At 31.8% G+C, this 19944-nt stretch overlaps 3 protein-coding genes across 3 annotated transcripts; 1 reads left to right on the forward strand and 2 right to left on the reverse strand.

Moving 5' to 3' along the window:
• Window positions 1-7464: 7464 nt before the first annotated feature.
• On the reverse strand, window positions 7465-10126 carry LOC111038911. Its single transcript, XM_022322187.1, has 2 exons — window positions 10119-10126; window positions 7465-10066 (listed from the first exon to the last, which is right to left on the reverse strand). The coding sequence occupies exons 1-2, from the start codon at window positions 10124-10126 to the stop codon at window positions 7465-7467; spliced, it is 2610 nt and encodes an 869-aa protein (XP_022177879.1).
• Window positions 10127-14132: 4006 nt separating this feature from the next.
• LOC111038917 lies at window positions 14133-15324 on the reverse strand. Its single transcript, XM_022322193.1, has one exon. The coding sequence runs from the start codon at window positions 14933-14935 to the stop codon at window positions 14390-14392; it is 546 nt and encodes a 181-aa protein (XP_022177885.1). The 5' UTR covers window positions 14936-15324; the 3' UTR covers window positions 14133-14389.
• A 3284-nt stretch (window positions 15325-18608) lies between these two features.
• Window positions 18609-19676, forward strand: LOC111038912 (zinc finger BED domain-containing protein 5-like). Its single transcript, XM_022322188.1, has one exon. The coding sequence runs from the start codon at window positions 18609-18611 to the stop codon at window positions 19674-19676; it is 1068 nt and encodes a 355-aa protein (XP_022177880.1).
• The last annotated feature ends 268 nt before the right edge of the window (window positions 19677-19944 follow it).

Here is a 19944-nt window from a genome sequence, read left to right on the forward strand (position 1 = left end):
CTTATAACAAAAAAAATAACATGACCATCACATTGATACTTCCATATCTATTTTGAAGAATTTACCTTTTCAATTAAAAATGATCGTTACTTGCCCAGCTTTTGATAGTATCATATAATTTGTACGACTGTTAGGTTATTGTATTAACTTGAAATCGTTTCGCTTTAGGAACGCCCATTTTAAGCTTCGTTGATGGCTGCATGTTCAACATTATCAGGAGCATTGCAACCTTCAAAATATTAAATGTGCTTGTTCTGATCACGTGTATCGTTCAATTCATACTGTGACAACCATCAATGATATAAACGATCATAATCGAATTGATGTTAGGTACTTTAATTGAAAGATATGGAACAAGTAATATTACAATTATCTTTTAATTACATTTATTTGCAAGCTTGGACATAAAAGTTAATAATAATCTTAATTTATTTTTAACTTAGTTAAGTGAAAAAATATGTGGATACTTACATTAAACTTAGGAACTCAAATTTAGTTATTTATTATTTTTTTGTAAACATAATTAGCCCGTGATATGGTTTAAAACAATAAAAAGTAAATGTGTATGCAATATGCATCATGATAGTAATGTTATTATATTTAATATTTATAAACTAACTTAACTTTAAATTGTTGTCATATATGCACAGAATTTTGTGAATACAACTAGATTCAGGTAGACAGACAACGAAAGAAGAAGAAGTGAAAAAAAATGTTATATTTACCATCAGGTACAATCCTAATTAGTCAATTTGTAGAGCTGCTCAAATTGGTATTGTTATTTTGAAAACTGAACTTTTTAATCCCACTGAGCATTCACTATTAAGTTCTCTAGTGAGCTTCAATGTACAACGATAAACGTAGTAAAACATCATATACCAAAAATGATAGTAAAAAGTACTTACCTAAATGAAAAATTTCAAATTTTTATAATTACTGTATATTACAGTATATTTTTACTTATTCCTACATTAGTTTTTACATAAAATTATTTTCTAAAATATAAATGTGCATCAAACTTCTACTTGTAGAGATTATTTTATAATATATACCTGGCATTCGGGTATCCTATCGTTTGGCATGACCATTAAGATAATTAAATATTACATAATGAGCAATAATATCGTATCAGTTGTCTAGTATCTAGACTCTAGAAACTAAACAAAGTATTAAGATAGTAGTGTATCATATTAATGCAGTTATTTATTAGTTTATCACTTTTCACAAGGCGAGGAACAATATTTTCAAACTAAAAAAATGTATATCGAATATTAATATTTTGTTGAATTCGCTGACTACATCCACATCTACCAAAATGCGTTGTATTAAAACTCATAAACATTGTTGTGACAGGAAAATCTGACAAAGAAAATAATTTTTGTCTTGAACAATATTTTTAAACTTTACTTTCATGTATAGTTTACAGATGCTTGTTTAACACTTATAGCATAACATTTTTCATTTTTACTTTTTAATAAAAAAAATAAAACATTTTAATTCTCACATCAATTTTTTTTTTAAATTCTAAATGGCCAATTTGTAAGTCTGGTTTTTAGAAAGACGTTAATAATAATAATTAAATAATGAAATTGAGTTTAATTTAGTTATATCTTTTGTATTTTAAATGTGCAATAAGTTTGAATAATAATAATGATAATTTTACAAGAGAATAATAATTAAGGTTTATACAACTTAAAGAATATTATTAATTCAGCACATGGCAGATGCACAGTATGATTGCCGGCACACCGAAAATGTGCCTAAATGTATATTAACAGGATTTGTTAAATTTTGTATCATCTCATGTCGAATCGTTTCATAATAAGAAGGTTAAATAAAAGGCAAGGGGCTTGTTGCACGATAGACTTTTCCGTACGAGTGTACGACATAATAATAATACTAATAATTTGTTTTCTTAAGGCCGCCGCAAGACGCATATGTTTTAATTGATCATAAATTAAGTCCGACTACCGAGATAAACTCAAACAAACACTACTAAGAACGTAGCCCCACAGGATCCAAGTACATATTACATATTACGTCGTAACTTTGACCACGGGGTCACCAGGAGAAGAGTGCCTCTATAGCTTCTTTTGCTTATCATTAATATGAAGTACGTACAGAAAAAACATTGCAACGTATTTTAGTTATTTTTAGGAGAGATCAACGAGGGGGTAGCAGAGAGAAAGAAATACAAAACGAGGACTACTACATTTGTATTGCGGGGGACCAACGGACACGTTACAACGAAGACCGACGATGTCTTTAGATGATGATGAGGTTGGTTAGCAGCTTGGCCCGCCACGGATTGCACTTGGCCGAAAAAAAGAAAAAAAAACAAAGTACTGGCGTAAGACTTCCACGAGGTTAAATTATAATAATATAATATAATAATGAATACAGTTTTATATTATAGTATATTATATCAACTACGTTGGAAAATATTAAAATAATTCATCCGACCGCATAGATTAGCTTGGTGATAAAAGATAATGTACACCAATGTACGAAGTTGACTTACACCTCTTTGTTCCACAAACTTTAACAACAAAGATACCATCAAATAATTAAAAATTTTAAATAAATTGCAGACTTTCTATTTTTACATATTATTATTTTAGATTCATAGTTCATAAGTGTATTTATTTTACAATAATGTTTGTTTCTTTTTTTTTTGTATGCTTACACGATAACTGAAAATTATTAGTTGAAATAATGTTTCGATTTGTAACATTTAAGAAGAAGCACTGCCCATACTATTTAAGATATTAAAAATCAAGCTTGACCAACAAATAAAAATTTATTGTATAATGAAAATAAAATTGTGTACCTCTATGCTGTACAAAAGTTGTCGAGTATACCATTGTAATAGATGTGTTGGATTGGAATTTAACATAGATTAAGCATTTCTGATCTAGTGGAAATATGTTTGTCTATTCTGAAAGATACTCCTAGTATTATAAATCACCATTTATATTCGTAAGACCACCCTTTCGGCACACGTGCAATAAATTGTAGTATTATATTTTTGTCTTTTTTTTTTTATCAATTTTCATATTTTATGTATAATCTGAATTTTCTCATTTTTTTTTCTAATGTTCTCATTAATTATACCCAGATGATATTTTGTTATTTTATTTTTTCATAATAATTATAATTATATTTATGTATTTATTTTAAATGTACTATAATTTTATAATTGTATACTCGTAACAAACTTGTAACACCTAAATCGTATCACCTATGTATTTCAATATTGATTATGTATACTCTGTCGTTTAGCAACCCACAAGGTGTATTGGATAAAGCTAAAACAATGTTATTAAGTTCTCACTTGAAGAGATATTATTTAGACTATTTTGTTGAAACTTTTGACCAAGTTTATGAAGTTAATATGATTTTACATAATGTGCATGTACTTCTGCACATAGTGAATGATTATAATAATAACGAAACATTATAATTTTATAATAATATACAAGTTAATATGCAGTTAATTTTCATTTTATTTTATGCTTTGTAAGATTTTTATATTTTATATTTATTTGATATACTTCATACACTATATTTTACAGTTAGATAGTTACATTTTCAGAACAAATTACTTTCATTTAGAATTCATTAATATATTATATTATGTGTCATGTGTGTCTATATGTAAAGAATATAATATTAAGAAAACAATACTAAAAATTTAACAAATAATTTTAAAATTAACTTTAGAACTGCAAGAAGAACTTTATTTAAATGCAATATAAATATATGATATATATTATGAGTTATAACTATTATATACAAATATACAATTTATGTTAGTATTAATTATAAATTTATAATTTATTTAATTTAAGTTTACAAAATGATTCTAAATCGAAAACAGCTAGGTCATCTATACTTCGCGCATCATCGTCAGGTAAATAAAATAATATTTAAAAAATGTTTCAACAAAATATAATTAGATCCAAATATATGTATAAGTTTTTAATTAATATTTTTTCATATAATTTATATGATGATCATAAATCAACTTCACCATACACCTCTTTTCACCAGCTTTTTTGTTTACTTCTGTTCATCAACCATCTACATCTACTCAAACTTACAACTTACAAGCCACCTAACCTTTACTTAACGGTCTAAGTCTTCCATTAGGTAGGTACTCTCCATGACACGTAATATTTATGAAAATACATTTTAAGTCCTAGTTAATATTCTGGTAACTATACCTACCCAAAAATATATAACAAAACATTGCGATTTTATAGGCATATAGTTTTGTTTTCTTTGTAAAATATTAGTATTTACTAATTTGCTGGCCAAAAAATGTTTTCAATATTAAATGTTCTGGCAACGCAAAACCATAAAAAAAAACATTTTTGTTTCTTGAACACTTAGTTATTCGAAAAAAATTAATTCGCTTTATGTACTTAATGTTTATCTTGAATAATAAAACAGAACATAATAATATAATGCTACAAATAGTCGTCCTATGCTTGGCTTTGGCCACGCTGCTGCCCACCGCTAATGCTGCTCCCATGATGATGGTCACCGACGAGCCAACAGTCAACCGAAACTTTCGGCCCTGGCCTCGACGATTGTCACCTGCCAGTCCCACGACGATAGCCACAGACGTGCCAACTGTTAGGTTTCGCGCCTTTCGGATCAAGTCACAGCCATCGTCGCCGGCTATCGCTGTTGTTGATCCCATGGTTATGTCCACCAACGGAAGAACTGTTAACCCTGACTTTCAGCTCAATCAGCCATCGTCGCCTGTCGCCGCTATTACCGCGGATCCCGTGATGATGGCCATCGACGGGCCGAACAATGTTGCCAGGTAAACATTTTTCAAATCCCACGACGAGTACTAAAAATTACCACATCTTAATATAATTTTCCACATAAGAAATTAATATTATTTTCTAAAATTTCATTTTCCTTACTTTTAGTGAATGACGATAACAGGGATTTTGATCCACGTAAACTTTTAACATTTGTTGAATGTTTAATACTGTTTGCATGTTCCTCAATCTCGCTTTTGCCACACATGATTTCAACATTACATGCAATACACTTGCATTTGGTTGGTTCAGATTTTACTTCTCTTAACCATAATTTATATTTCTCATCTCATAACCACTATTGTTGAAATTGTTTTTTTCTGTATTCTCTATGACATTCTTATTTTGAGGGTTCATTTCTCATTGCTCGTTTTTTTTTTTTGGTGTACTACATTCGTCTTTAGGATCATCTGGATCAGAATAATCCATATTAATGTCTTAAACAAACGATTATGAATAATTACTATAAGCAATAAGCATTACTTAAAACCACTGTGTTGAGTTACAATATTAATCCATAATTATTTGTGAACTTGATACTGATAAGTGATAACTGATTAGTGATTACCATTTACCATAGATTATAGACATAATATAAAATAAAATAAAATAATTTTATATTATGTCTTTTGTGATCTTTTGTGATTACCAATTACTAATTGTTTAAATTCCCTCATATGGGTGATTTATTTAAAAATTTCCCTTTGTCCCTTTTACAAAATTTAATGATAGAATTTACCCGCGTCGTGGGAATTTCCCACACACCTCGCAACACTGGCACTCGTGGTTATGACCTGCTCTGGTGTACATCATAGCTGGGACAGACTTGGTCACCTCTGTGCGGTGCCCACAGTGACATCGATGAGGCGATAATCGCTGGGGCCGAAAGTCCGGTACTTAGTCGGCCCACGACCTCTTAAACTCGATCACCGAAACCGACCAAGCCACGGTTTACACCAAGTCTGGTTGTCACCACTAACAGCAAATCACATTCGCCGAGTCTGACCAGGCGGCAACATCTACCAGCAGTGTTGTGCTTAGATAATTTTTTTGTATCTAGATATAGACTAGGTATAAACTCTAGGTATAAACTCAAAATATATCTAGATAGAGATAGATAATGATAAATTAAAAATATATCTAGATATAGATACAGATAAAATCAATGTTATCTAGATGAAAATGAGATAAATATTTATAGATCTTATTCTTAAAACATGAATTTGTTAAACTTCATATTTTTCATATTAGATAGGTATATAGATAAACTTATCTAACTAAATTTAGCTATGACACAACACTGTCTACCAGGTGTCAACACGGACACTCAACCGCGGTCCCCGAGACCGACCATGCAACAGTTTACACCAGGTCTGGTTGTCACCATCAACAGGAAATAACTGTCACCGAGACCGACCATACTCGTACAGTGACCTGTACCAGGTGTCAACACGGCTGCTCAACCGAGGTCACCGAGCCTGACCAGTCTATACCGGCTCTGAATCTGGCACCGAACAGTACGCCGTCACCGGTGGACAATACTGTCTCGGAATATATTTCCATGTGAGTCTACTAACTCATATATTACAATTATCGTTTCATAATCATATTGCATTTTAGTCCTACTAGGATCGGAAATTTAGAGCAGGTCCTTAGATAACGGTATTAGCTCCATAAATGCTATATCATTTATACAAAATCCAAATAACTAGATTGGTTACTGAAGTTCTATTATTTCTTCAAAATAACAACTGTTTTGTAAACTATGTTAAGCTCCCCTAATTTTGTCTTTTTTTGTGCAGTGGTTTCGAAAAGCTTTCATGATAATAGTATCTATGTTTATATGTAAGTTTAGTATCTACTTGGCACTTGTTAGTTAATTGGTATTTGTATGCCGCAATATTGATAGGTACAATCATTTTTATGAAATACTTTTAAAAAATAGACTATCAAAACCTTAAAAAGCTTTGGAGTCTTTAAAATTGTATTAAGACAAATTTAGATATATTAAAATTACAGCGGCACAGACCTTATAAAAGTTAAGTTATTAAGACACCTGTATGTTATTTAATCACCCGTTTACCCTCTGTAATATCACAAAATAAATGAGACAGATAATATGATCTATTCTGTATTAATATTCGAGCAGCTCAGCTCAAAACCAGAACCAATACAAAATAGATTAAAATATATACTTCTGTGTGTGAGTTGAGGTCTGACGAGTTGTTTACAACGTCGAAGATCGGCGAATTCAGTCCTGATTACCTTTTAGCTGTAAGTGAGTAGTGGCGTGAGGAAAAATTTACTGGACTCCGTATGTTCCCCCTAGTTTTTACATTGTTAAATTTTCATAAAATTTATTATTTTATTATTTTATTAATTTATAATTTTTACTTATATATATACCTACTATATTTATTATTTTGTCTTAATATTTATTTATTTATTTATTTATTTATTTGTTAACGGGCTGGGCCCTATTCAACAGTTTAACATAATACAATAATACATAATTTAAAATAATTAATACAATGACATAATTAAATTTATATAAGATAATAATTACAGAATAATAAGTATAATAATGATAATATAACAAATATAAAAATATATAATAATAAATGTATCAGTTTTGATGAACGGTGCTCTCATTGGCCAGCCGCATCATGCGGTCTAACGGATTGTTTCTGCCATAATTGGTAGTGTGCGCAGGAACAACGAAAGGAGCATGGTATCTAGTAGTACGGGAAGGAACTTTGAAATTGACTATCGAGAGAAGTGAGGGAGCATCTATACGACCATCAACTAGTTTATTCAGAAACTCTATGTTAGCGTTAACTCGCCTATCGGCCAGTGAAATGAGGCTGAGTTCCTGCATAACTAAGAAATAGTCGTGGGGAGGATGATTTATTTTTAAGAGAAAAGCTGCGCAAGATAAGAACCGTCTCTGAACACGTTCTAATTGACATGAGTCAGATACCGTATAAGGGTCCCATAGGACCGATGCATACTCTAAAAGTGAACGGACCAATGAGCAGTATATAGTTTTTAATGAAGAAGATAGATTGAACTCCTTTGATATGCGCATTACAAACCCAAGCGTTTTTAAGGCTTTGCAGCATATCATTTCAGTGTGGGAGTGAAAATTGAGATCGGAATTAAAGATAATACCTAGGTCTTTCTTACTGCAAACCGATGTTACACTAGAACCATTGATGGAGTAAGCATAGTTGATAGGGGAGCGGTGTCTTAAAAATGACATGGAATGACATTTGTTTACATTAAACTGAAGACCAATATTATTAAACCAGGAGACCAGGTTGTTGAGATCATTCTGGAGCGTAGAACAGTCAGATAAGTTATCAATTTTCCTAAAGAGCTTCAAGTCGTCGGCAAACATGAGAAGTTCACAGTTTTTGACAATTTCCTTGATGCCATTTACATACAAAGAAAACAGTATTGGAGATAAATGTCCTCCTTGAGGAACTCCAGAAGAGACCTTTGAGACGGATGATTTGCATCCGAACACTTTTACCCACTGGACTCTGTCTGACAAATAAGATTTGAACCAAGACAACAATGGTTCACCGAACCCAGTTTTGTATAGGGTCTCGATTAGGCAGCCATGGTCGACTCTATCGAAGGCTTTAGTAAAGTCTGTGAAAATAACATCAACTTGGATGTGCTTCTCGACAGCCTTCATAACAAAATTGTTAAAAACGAGTAAATTAGTAGTGGTCGAGCGGCCAGGTCTAAACCCATGTTGCTCGTCGATTAGAATAGAGTTAATTGGCGATTGAATACTTCTCAATACTAGAAGTTCAAACAGTTTGGATATGTGGCTCAAAATAGAGACAGGTCTATAATTTTTGACATCAGCTTTATCACCAGATTTAAAAATAGGAGTGACAGAGCTAATCTTGAAAGAAGAGGGAAAAACTCCGCTATCGATTGAACGCTTAAAAAGTAGCCACAGTGGAAAACATAATGAAGATTTCACATTGTATAAGAATATACCTGACAAGCCGTCGGGGCCTACGGACTTAACATTTTTTAGTGCGTCTAGACCAGCGTCAACATCATCGATGTCGAATGAACAAGTGCTAGGTAGGTCATGGAACAAAAAAGGAGACGAATGGTCATTAGACAAAGGAGGAACATAGACTGTATTGAAGTAATGGGAAAATAAGTTAGAGACAGATTCTGTACCCGAGCTTTGTAAATTCTCAAAATGTACTGAGTGGGGAATTTCGTTGCTAGATTTATTAACACGGACAAAGTCCCAAAACGACCTGGGGTTAGATTTTAGCATTGACTCAGTGCGAGACAGGTAGGCAGTATGACATCTCTTGTATTCTGCCTTGTAAGAGGCACGAAGTGCGGAAAATTCCGCATAATCAAGGGGACAGCGTGAAGCTTTAAACTTGGCATGTGCCCTCTTCTTGCTTAAAACAATATGCTTAAGATTTTTTGAAAACCATTTCGGGAATGTCGAAGGTATATAAGACACTTCCGGAACAAAGTTTAAAATGCAAAAGTGCAAAGCGTCATAAATTGCCTTAGCCGCTTCGTCAACGTCGAGAGATATTATGGTCTCAAACCAATTAAATGAGTTTAGGAATTCGCATATTTTTGAATAGGGAGCACGGCGGAAGTCATAATAATTATGGGAACGATCAAGTAAAGGGGAGAGTTTATCCAACTTTATCATAATATCAAGAGCCGGGTGGTAGAGATCACAAGGTACTGCTGAAGTTACGGCTTTAGAGATATAGATTCTGTTATCATTGGAGAACACAAGGTCCAAGACAACACCAAAAGAGTTTTGAATATCATTTAGTTGGAAAAAGTTTAAGAACGCAAATGCATCAGGGATACATTGAACTCTGGGATTAGTAACCGTATTGTAAAGTAAACCAAAATCATCATTGGACCATATAATATCTGGCAAATTGAAGTCACCACAAAAAATGAATACACATTCTGGATGAAGGGGAAGAACAGATTGTACAGCGGAAATAAAAGACTCATAAGCAGAAAGCGGGCAATTAGGAGGAAAGTACACTGAGCACACTACATAGTTGATGTTATTATAATTAAATTTAACAAATAGATGTTCAACATTGGTAGCTGGAGTGTAAATTAAATTAGATACTATGTCACTACGAATGGCAATGAGAGCGCCGCCACCTCTGGAAAAATTACTTGTTAAACTATTTCTATCACATCTATAAATGATGTAGTTGGATAGACCAAGTTCACTATCATAGAAGCTGTCACATAGCCATGTTTCAGTGAAACAGATAAAAACATAATCAAAAACAGCGACATTACATTTTAAACTACTTAGTTTGGTTCTTAACCCACGACAATTTTGATAAAAACCTAAGAGAATATGGTTACAAGTAAATAAATCACTACATAAACAATAATCCTTACTATTATAATTATAAGCGTGTATATCAACAGGAGGATCACAGATAGGCGTACATGAAGAAATTAGTTTTTTGGAGTGTCGCTTAGAATCATCTCGGGCGTAAGACGAACCCAAAAGCGTTTGACCATTACGCCATCAGGCCAGAATGTAGGTTCGAGGACTTCATCAAGCTTCTCCGCAGGCAGGCGCACATGGAATGAAGAATATGATGGGTGTTTTGTCACTAATTTATTTATGGTCACATCTGAGTAGCTATTGAACAATTCAGATTCAAGCATAGTGGTCGTTACACACGGCTCAAGTCTTGAGACTAAGATATCAATATGCCTCCGCACTGGCACTGAAGACAACTTGGAGGATACACTTTTATGAGAGCCAACAATAAATTTTGATTTTATGGACGAGGATAAATTAGTAGTCGATTGGATTGCAGGCTGTCTAGAATGAGTATCCGCATTCAGCTTGGAGAGTAAAGTAGTTGGTAGATTGTTTGAACCAGTGTTTAAATTAGGAGAAGTGGTAACCTTAGCAGTCGTATTGAGACGGTTTAGCTTATCATGTAACTTAGAGTTACTAAGTGCTACAGATTTGAGCTCATCGACAACAGATTGAAGAATAGTGGCCACATTTAATGAGTTCTCAGAAGATAGCGATGTAGGGTTAGAAGAAGATCCTTTTAAGAATGTTGACAATTCCTCGCTCAATTTCACCCCAGTAGGTAGTGATTGAGTAATAATGAAGTCAACGAGCATACTTTTTGTCCACTTATTCAGCTCAGTAGAAAGTAGATCATTACTTTGGGCCATTGCGTTAAACGACTAAAAGTTTAATATGTAAAGATGTTATTGTTGCAATAAAGATGTTATTATTAAAAAAAAAAAAAGTATTTAGGAATAGTTTACTGTTAACTGCAACCATACTACTATCAGTTGTGAAAGTTTTCACTCAAAACTAAATATGTCATTCTACACTAGTCAATCCTTAAAGTATATAACTTTGTAGTCATTGTGTTATTTGGAATTCAGTCTGAAACATACATCAAATTTCTAAATCAAAAAAAATTTGAGACAATTGTGTTTAAAATGAGCTTAAACAAAAAGAAATAGGGTAGTTTAATTTCATTAAACCATTAAGAATTAAGTTTTTTCCAAATCAATGATCTAAAATTAAAATTAAAAAATAGATTACGACTTGCCTACCATTTTTTATTTAACACTCGCTGTCAACAAAATATAAATAATAAAAACAACAAGTATTTTTAGGAAACGTCACAGTCAATCTCATACAGAATGACAATTATTATGTGCAGGCAACTCGTACTTGATTTAGGAATCTTACCACAAATCACAATACACCACCCCCGAAATATACTCATGCAGGGATTTCCATAAGTCTGCCATCATGCTATCAACTGCGCATGCCACCAATGTGATTTTTATAGCTTAATAAATTCGTTAAATATTCATTAATGTTACCAAGCTCGGGGCATTTTTAAGTAGTAGGGTATTAGAGTGGCTATAAAAAATAAAAATACTAGAAAACTGTAAGAACAAAAAGAGCATCGATATATAATGAGGACACCGCTCTTTAAAAATCGAAAACAAAACCGAAATATTAATATTAATATTACCGATTATTTAATTATTGTTATAATGTATAAATAAACATTATATTTTTTCTTTATAATTTGCAGTTCTTACGACGAATCTGGAGAAGACAACGACGGCGACGACGACTACTACTCGGTGGACGGTTTCATATCGATTCTTTTTTTGGTGATGTTTGTATTATTGTATCCAAGTTTATATCTATATTGTAATAAGAGCAAAAAAACCAACTGGTTCTATTTGCAAACTAAAAGCTGCAATTGTAGGGCAAAATATATTCGCTGTTAACGTCGCTCATACAAAGCTTAAATAATTAGGCTTATGGTAAAATAAATGCCCACCTTAGGGAACCCTGATGTTACATTTATAGCTGACGAGATAAAATGACCTAATTTTTCCCCCTGTGTTCCAAGATATTCAAGTATAATAATTGTATAAATTAGGCAAATTGAACAAATTTTTCCCAAAAATACATTTACATTCTAATTTATTTATCAGGATAAATAAGTCGACACTATCAAATGCTTTTCTAATGTCGGTGTATGTACCGATATATCGGCCTATATAATTAACTATAAAATAGTCAGTATAATGGCCTTATAGTTTATTGGTTATTATTGTTGACTTCACATGATGAAACCGGCGTTGTTGCTCTGAAATTACTTCATTAAATACGGATGTAAATTTTTGTACTAACATTTCTTCTAATGTTTTGGACTATGTACTGAATTAAGAAACAGGACGACAGTTAAGTAACAACATTTCGATTATCTGATTTAAATACTGAGTAGATGAAACTAGTAACTAAGTATTATATTTTCAGATCTAGGACAATCGGCCCAGACAATTGGTCCCCGTCATAATTTCATACACGGAAAATTGGTCCCCGGCTTAAAAGTTAAACACAAAATAATTTTTTAACATAAAACATTCTCATATAATATAATTCAAATTCTCGTGACACTGAACTGAATTTTGAATTGTTTTTATCACAGCTTGTTCGAAATCAATCGAAATCACTTTAACCGAAGAACAATATTTTTTTAATACCAAAAGCATTTCTTTATAGGTTTCTTTTGTTTTTTTTTTGTCAGTAATACGTACACTATCGGTAAACTTTTCCCCCCTATTTAAGCATGAACAACATATACTTGATAGAAACCTCGTGGACAGGTTGCAAAAGCGCCATCCATAAATATATGTTTTGATGATGATAAAGATTTTAAACATAGCTGTGAAGCAAAAACTAAAATTCTATTCTTATTATTTTTGTTGTCATAAAGAAGAAATTGCTGTGGATCTATTCCACCGGTAGTGGCCAATTTTGAATTGTCCAAGTTTAATTCATTTATTGATTTTAACTTTGGGTAAATATTACTACGAATTCATCTTAAAGATCGTTTAAAATTATTCTCAATAGGTATTTGTTTCCTACCTTCTTCAGATAAATTCATTACATTTTTCGAATAAATTCTAGATGGCCGGTAAATTTAAATTTTCTTGAGCGTCTTGTTTCATTTTGCAAATGGCTCGTTCCGCTTCCAAAACACCCGAATTAGTTTCATGATTATGTGGCCCAGATTTAATTACATGTTGTAAATCATTATCGGTAGTAATACTACCATTGCATTCGTTTTTATGAACACACACCCAACGTTTGCTATTTTTAACGTTTTTGGAAAATATGTATATTGTATTTTATTGAATTTTTGTTTCCCCCCTCACATACGGCCTTGGGGTAACGGTCCAATATGCGACCTACACACTGATTTACGGTCCAATATGCGACCTACACACTGATTTACGGTCCAATATGCGACCTACACACTGATGGTTCAATACGTGTAAAATACAAATAATTTTAATTTTTAACTAACCTTTTTTTCATTCCACTTCTCAGTGTCGTCAATAACTATATGTATTGTTTTTCATTCCACTTCTCAGTGTCGTCAATAACTATATGTATTGTTTCAGTCTGTATTGTTATGAAACGTATTTTTCATATCAGTCAAAAATGCATCAAAAATGGTTTTTGGATTTTGACACGATCTCCACCACTCTTCTTGGAGTTGTCGATCTAGTAAAGGAGACGCCCCATTTTTTTTAATATTATATTTGGATTTCACAATTCTCCATAAGCCTTCAATTTGTTGAGTGTGTGCTCCTGTTTCCGGGTCAATAAAAAATTCTGAATGGTTAACTGTTAGATGAATATATCCATGATGATTTAATGTTGAGTACGCTCTCCATTGGTCACTATAAATTGTCGTTCCAGTTTTTATTTCATTTTTAATAATTTGTAAAAGAGTTTCTCGATCCCATTTTTCTACTATAAAAAATCGCCGTTCTAATAATAAGTCTGGCCGTTTCCAACAAATTCCAAATACCCATGGGCCTACTATACGATTCCCATAATTTTTATTTGTACGTACTATTTCATTTTCATCAGAATCTTCGTTGCTGGAATTACTTATTTCTCTTAATGGCTGATGGTCCCCACGCTGTAATCAACCACGGTTATACTTCCTTTTACCCTGAAAAAGGGATTCGTCAATTTGGACAGTACAACCAGGACCACCCATTTTCTCTCTTTTTGAAAAACAATATACTGGTATATCTCTGCATAAATTATACCAATCAATTATAGTGTTTTTGCTTCTTCTAGTCCAATTTACAGCTTGATTTATTGGAACTAAATTAACCCAGAACCAAACTATTTCCATTATTTCACATAATGATAGCTGACTATTACAACGGCCGTTAAGATCCGTGTATGTAAAAAAGTCACTATCTTTACGAATCGATTGGTAAGTTTGGCAAAACCGTTTTGTACATCGTAATGTTACAACTCTTTTCATAGTGCCATCAGAATTTCGTTTTTTACTACTTCTTAAATATTCCACAAGTTGGCCATTACATACGACACCGTCTTTCACCTTTATACATGTCATCGGATTATCAGCCAGTAATAGCCCTCGGTCTTTTAAATATTGAACACATACCACTTCATCTCTAATAATGTTCCTATATAGGTGACCAATAGTAGATGTCATGTTGAGTTTGAACAAAAAAATTCACACGCACAAAATAAAACTTAAATAAAAAATCACAAAACAAGCGCACGACACATACGAATGAAATCGGAACTGTACTAACTGAGGACAGTAAAGTATTATAAAAGATTGTAAGTAGGTATACCTATCGGAGAACAAAAATAAAATAAAATAGAATAAAATGCCCATAATGACAATTATCGCGATAAAGAAACCTGTAGATCAACTCAATCTTATCGGTAGGTCGAGGAACATTTGTAGGTCGCATATTGGACCGTTACCGGCCTTGGTTAATAATAATAAAAATAAAATATTAAATAACATAAAATATTACCGGGGACCAATTGTCCGCGTATAAAATAATGACGGGGACCAATTGTCCGCATGCCGCATTTTTTCGCGGGGACCAATTGTCCGGGGACCGATTGTCCGTTTACCATATTTTCGAAATTCATATTATTGTGTCTAATTTTAACATACTTTTTATACAACTATTTTGTGTACAGAGTTTATACGTTGTAAAAATAAAAAAAAGTTTTTGAGAATATTTCTATAAAGGTATTTTATCATAATAATAATAAATTAATAACACACAACAAAACTTCTTCCCCAAATCCCTGTCACTGAGCCAGTACTATATACTCGGTAGACGGTTTCATATCGATTCTTTTGTTGGTGATGTTTGTATTGTTGAATACGAGTTAGATCTCTATTGTAATAAGAGCAAAAAACCAACTGGTTTTATTTGCAAACAAAAAGCTGCGTTGTAGAGAAAAAGATATTTAAAAAATATTTTGTTACCTATGTACTACTGTATTTTGATATTTTGCACAGTATTTTTAATGTTTTGTACAAAATAAAATATGTATTTAAAAAAATTTTCGTTATTTTTTCGATATTTTTTGAGTCGCCGCTTATAGTGATTTCCGGTTATAGTGATCAAAATACTCTCGGACGGATGTGATCATTATAAGCGGCGACCACTGTATTATCTACTTTATCATTTTAAATCAATTATATGCATACCTATTATATGTATAACTATAATATGTGTAAGAAACAACCTTTGTTCATTATTGCCGTCCGATAACATCGAATAATTGCTCGTAAGTGTAAATTATAATAATATCGATAGTAATTGTACTATCGGCAAGTGTTATAATATTACCCCTTCTACAATGAGACTACTATTTACACTGACCATTTTGAATCTATAGAGCTTGTCTTACCATCGGTTATCGCGTTTACCAAGTACATTACCATCGGTGATTGAAATTCACGTAACGTATTTTTTCACAATGATAATAACCGTCTAGTTTATACCGGCGATCGCACGGCTCTGTTCCATCACAAACGCTCACCAACACTATTTGATTATAATCTAATTGGCGCTAAAATCAACGTGATGAACGAGATTAAGGATCTTAGTATAATTCAAACGCCATATAGAAACCATTTGTGTCAACGCTTTTAGAAATTTTTCTAAAGTTTAATTTTTAAGTGAGTTATGGGCATTTTTAATTTACGCTATATTATATTACACACAACTTGCTAAAAAATTATAAAACTAACAATTGCAAAATACCAACATAGGAACACAGATAATGTTCTTTCCAACAAGTTTCATTATAAGACGAGTCACTCTAATTTTTGAATTAACGAAGATAAACGAGATTTTCCGAGCGTAAATTTAGTATGTTACGCACTTGTGAGACGGAGACAACACATGCGGGTGTGGAGGTCTCTTAAACAAAATTGTGTGATCTACATAATATTGCCGAAGTCGAGAACCAATGTAAAATATGCCCTCTAGGATGAAGGAGTGATTACATTGACTCTCTTTTTTTAAATAAGCTATTAAATGACACTGACAACTGCCCTGATCTCTTGAGTCTCATTGACCTTAGAACACCCTCAATTAATAATAGAAATAATTCCCATTATATATTACACCGCATAATCACAATTGTGTTCTCCATCTCCATAGTAACATCGGTAGGATTCCACATTATTGTAATAACATTCTACATTATTGTGTAACCTATCTGACTTCAATTTCTTTTTCGATGATAATCGTAAGTTGAAAAACTGTTACTTTGTTTTTAGATTACTGTATTATGTTACTTGAAAATGCACTTTTACTAGCTTTTTACTTATTCATATTATGTAATAAATAAATAAATAAATAATAGTATTTAGTAAATAGTAACAATACTTCAATTTGCATTACCAGTAACCTTATGTAATAAAAGTTATAAGCCAGCATCGCATCATGCGTCGTGACAGTAAATATTTTAATTTGTCCATAGTTGGATTATCCGAAACCAACAAATCAATAAAAGTATTACACTAAACATGTAACATACCGTCATAACCTGCGTAAATATTTTACATTAAAAATAAAATGTAATATAGTTATACATAGAGCTCATAGTATAATTTTGTCGAAGTGTCTGTGCTGTATAACAATAATGAAAAACAATAAAAATCAATAAACAATAAAATAATAAAAATGATAATAACGTTAAAAAAAAAATTATTCAATATTACGGTCTATTGAATGAGTTATTTTATAAAAAGTCGTAAAAAATGGAATGGTATTAGTTATTAATGAAGTGGACTCTTGCCTTTTACCATACAGGAAACAGGAACAGTTATGGTATTGCTTAATATGCAAATAATATTTTATATCGCATTATATCTCGACAAACTCGTGGAGTCACAATAGGTACTATAACATTATAGCTCTAGGTCTCTATCCAAATCTCGTATAGAAACATAGTGCCTAATGTTATACAGACGTTATTTATTTTATTTTATATTAGATATAACGCCCTCGAGGGCAGAGAGCACCAACAGTACATAAAACATAGGTTGGAAATAACATAGTAAAGAAATAAACTAAAAAAACAAGTAACGACTGTTTCACCTTACAACCTTACTATCATCAAAGAAAACCACTAAATATGCAAAATGAAATTGAAAGTATCTATTTTATTGATTTATTCTATGCCATACAAAACGAATTTACAACAAGTTTTTAAATCTATTTACCTAAGTTTAGTTGATTAATATCAGGAAAATTTTAATAATGAAAAAAAAACGAATTTATAACTTGGACTGCAATGTGCACGACTGAAATAAAAAATGTGCGAAACTGAGAAAGTGACCGACCACGACTACAAAAATAATATAGCTGAGATAAGTCTCTATGGCAGTGGTTCTTAACCGGTGTTCCGCGGAACACAGGTGTTCCGTGGACTTCGTTTAAGTGTTCCGCCAAAATTTTAAAATCAGTGAAAAAAAAATTCTTTCAAAATAGAATCATTTTAGGTTTTGTTGGTTTATTTTTGTACACAAAAACGTTATCGTTAACTTTCGAATAATATAATGTGTCAGTATACTATATAATATATTAATATACATTATTATTATTATATTATACGATAATCCCCACCATACTGCGATAACATACGTATAGATATTTGACAATTTTATTTTCTGCACTAATAAAAGTTATAAAATACATTAGTATTAGTACGTTGCCCACGGTTATCAACGTTAGACGCGTGTACAACTTCATAAATAAGGATTCTGTTATTTTTTAAGTAATTACAATTTGAAATTTATTTAGTTAATTAATTTAATTTGTAACGACCATTTTAATAACAAAATGGACAAATTTCTTAAACGGAAACATGATTCTGGTACTGATAATGCAAGTACAAATACAAGCAATGTCAATGATGATACTTTCAATGATGAGAATAAAATAAAAAAGGTCAATAGACAATATTGCAACGATTATTTAAATTTTGGGTTCACTTATGTTGACGAAAATGATTGTCAAATTCCCCTTTGTGTGGTTTGTGGGGAAAAGTTGTCTAATAGCGCAATGACGCCAGCGAAATTAAAACGGCATTTTTCATCTAAGCACGCCAATATCCAGTCGAAAGAAAAAAATTATTTTGAAAGGTTGTTGAATAATCAAATGAATCAAAGAAAACATTTTAAAAAAATTGTAACAATATCTGATAAAGCACAAATCGCATCTTATAAAGTTGCCGAAATAATTGCAAAACAGTTAAAACCACACACCATAACAGAGAGTTTGATTTTACCGGCATGTTCAGAAATAGTTCAAATTATGTTTGGCGATGATGCAAAAAAAGAAATTATGAAAATTCCGCATTCAGACGATACAATAAAAAACAGAATTATACACATGTCAGATGATATTGAGAAAACTGTCACTAACAAGCATACTACTAATAAAATATATTTCGCTTTGCAAATTGACGAGTCTACTGATATCAGTGGTATAGCTCACGTACTAGGATTTGTTCGTTTCATTGATGAAAATAAAATAGTGAATCAATTTTTATGCTGTAAACAACTTACTGAACGTACAACAGGACAGAATGTTTTTGATTCAATTTCGTCATATTTAGATAAATTTAACATAACATGGGACCAATGTGTAGGAATCTGCACCGATGGAGCTCCTTCAATGGTTGGTTCTATTAAAGGATTTACAACATTAGCGAAGAAAAAAAATCCTAATATCATATCTACACATTGTTTTTTACACCGAGAATCACTTATTTCGAAAACATTACCTATTACATTAAAGTCTGTATTGGATAAAATTGTAAGCATGGTTAACTACATAAAATCGCGTCCATTACAATCACGCCTATTTAAAAAACTGTGTGAATCTTATGGCTATTCATCAGCATAAGGAGACTATTAAATTCGATAAAGCAATTTATGTAGGATTCGCAATTTTAGACGTTTCAAAAACATTTATGTATGACTTTCATTATAATGTAATGAAGAAAAAATATGGTTCTAAAATTACTTCTTTATATTCGGATACTGATTCCTTAATATATGCTATACAGACAACAAATTTTTTCTATGATTTAAAAAATAGTTTACTACCATATTTCGATACATCTAATTACCCTAAAGACCATTATTGTTTTAGCGAAATACATAAAAATCAA

Source organism: Myzus persicae, unplaced genomic scaffold (assembly GCF_001856785.1).
Source record: "Myzus persicae strain clone G006 unplaced genomic scaffold, MPER_G0061.0, whole genome shotgun sequence".
NCBI classification, from domain to species: domain Eukaryota; kingdom Metazoa; phylum Arthropoda; class Insecta; order Hemiptera; family Aphididae; genus Myzus; species Myzus persicae.

Bases quoted from the DNA above. Each gene is read 5' to 3' on its own strand.
- LOC111038917 (XM_022322193.1), bottom strand. From the start codon at position 14,935: ATGACATCTACTATTGGTCACCTATATAGGAACATTATTAGAGATGAA.
- LOC111038912 (XM_022322188.1), top strand. From the start codon at position 18,609: ATGGACAAATTTCTTAAACGGAAACATGATTCTGGTACTGATAATGCA.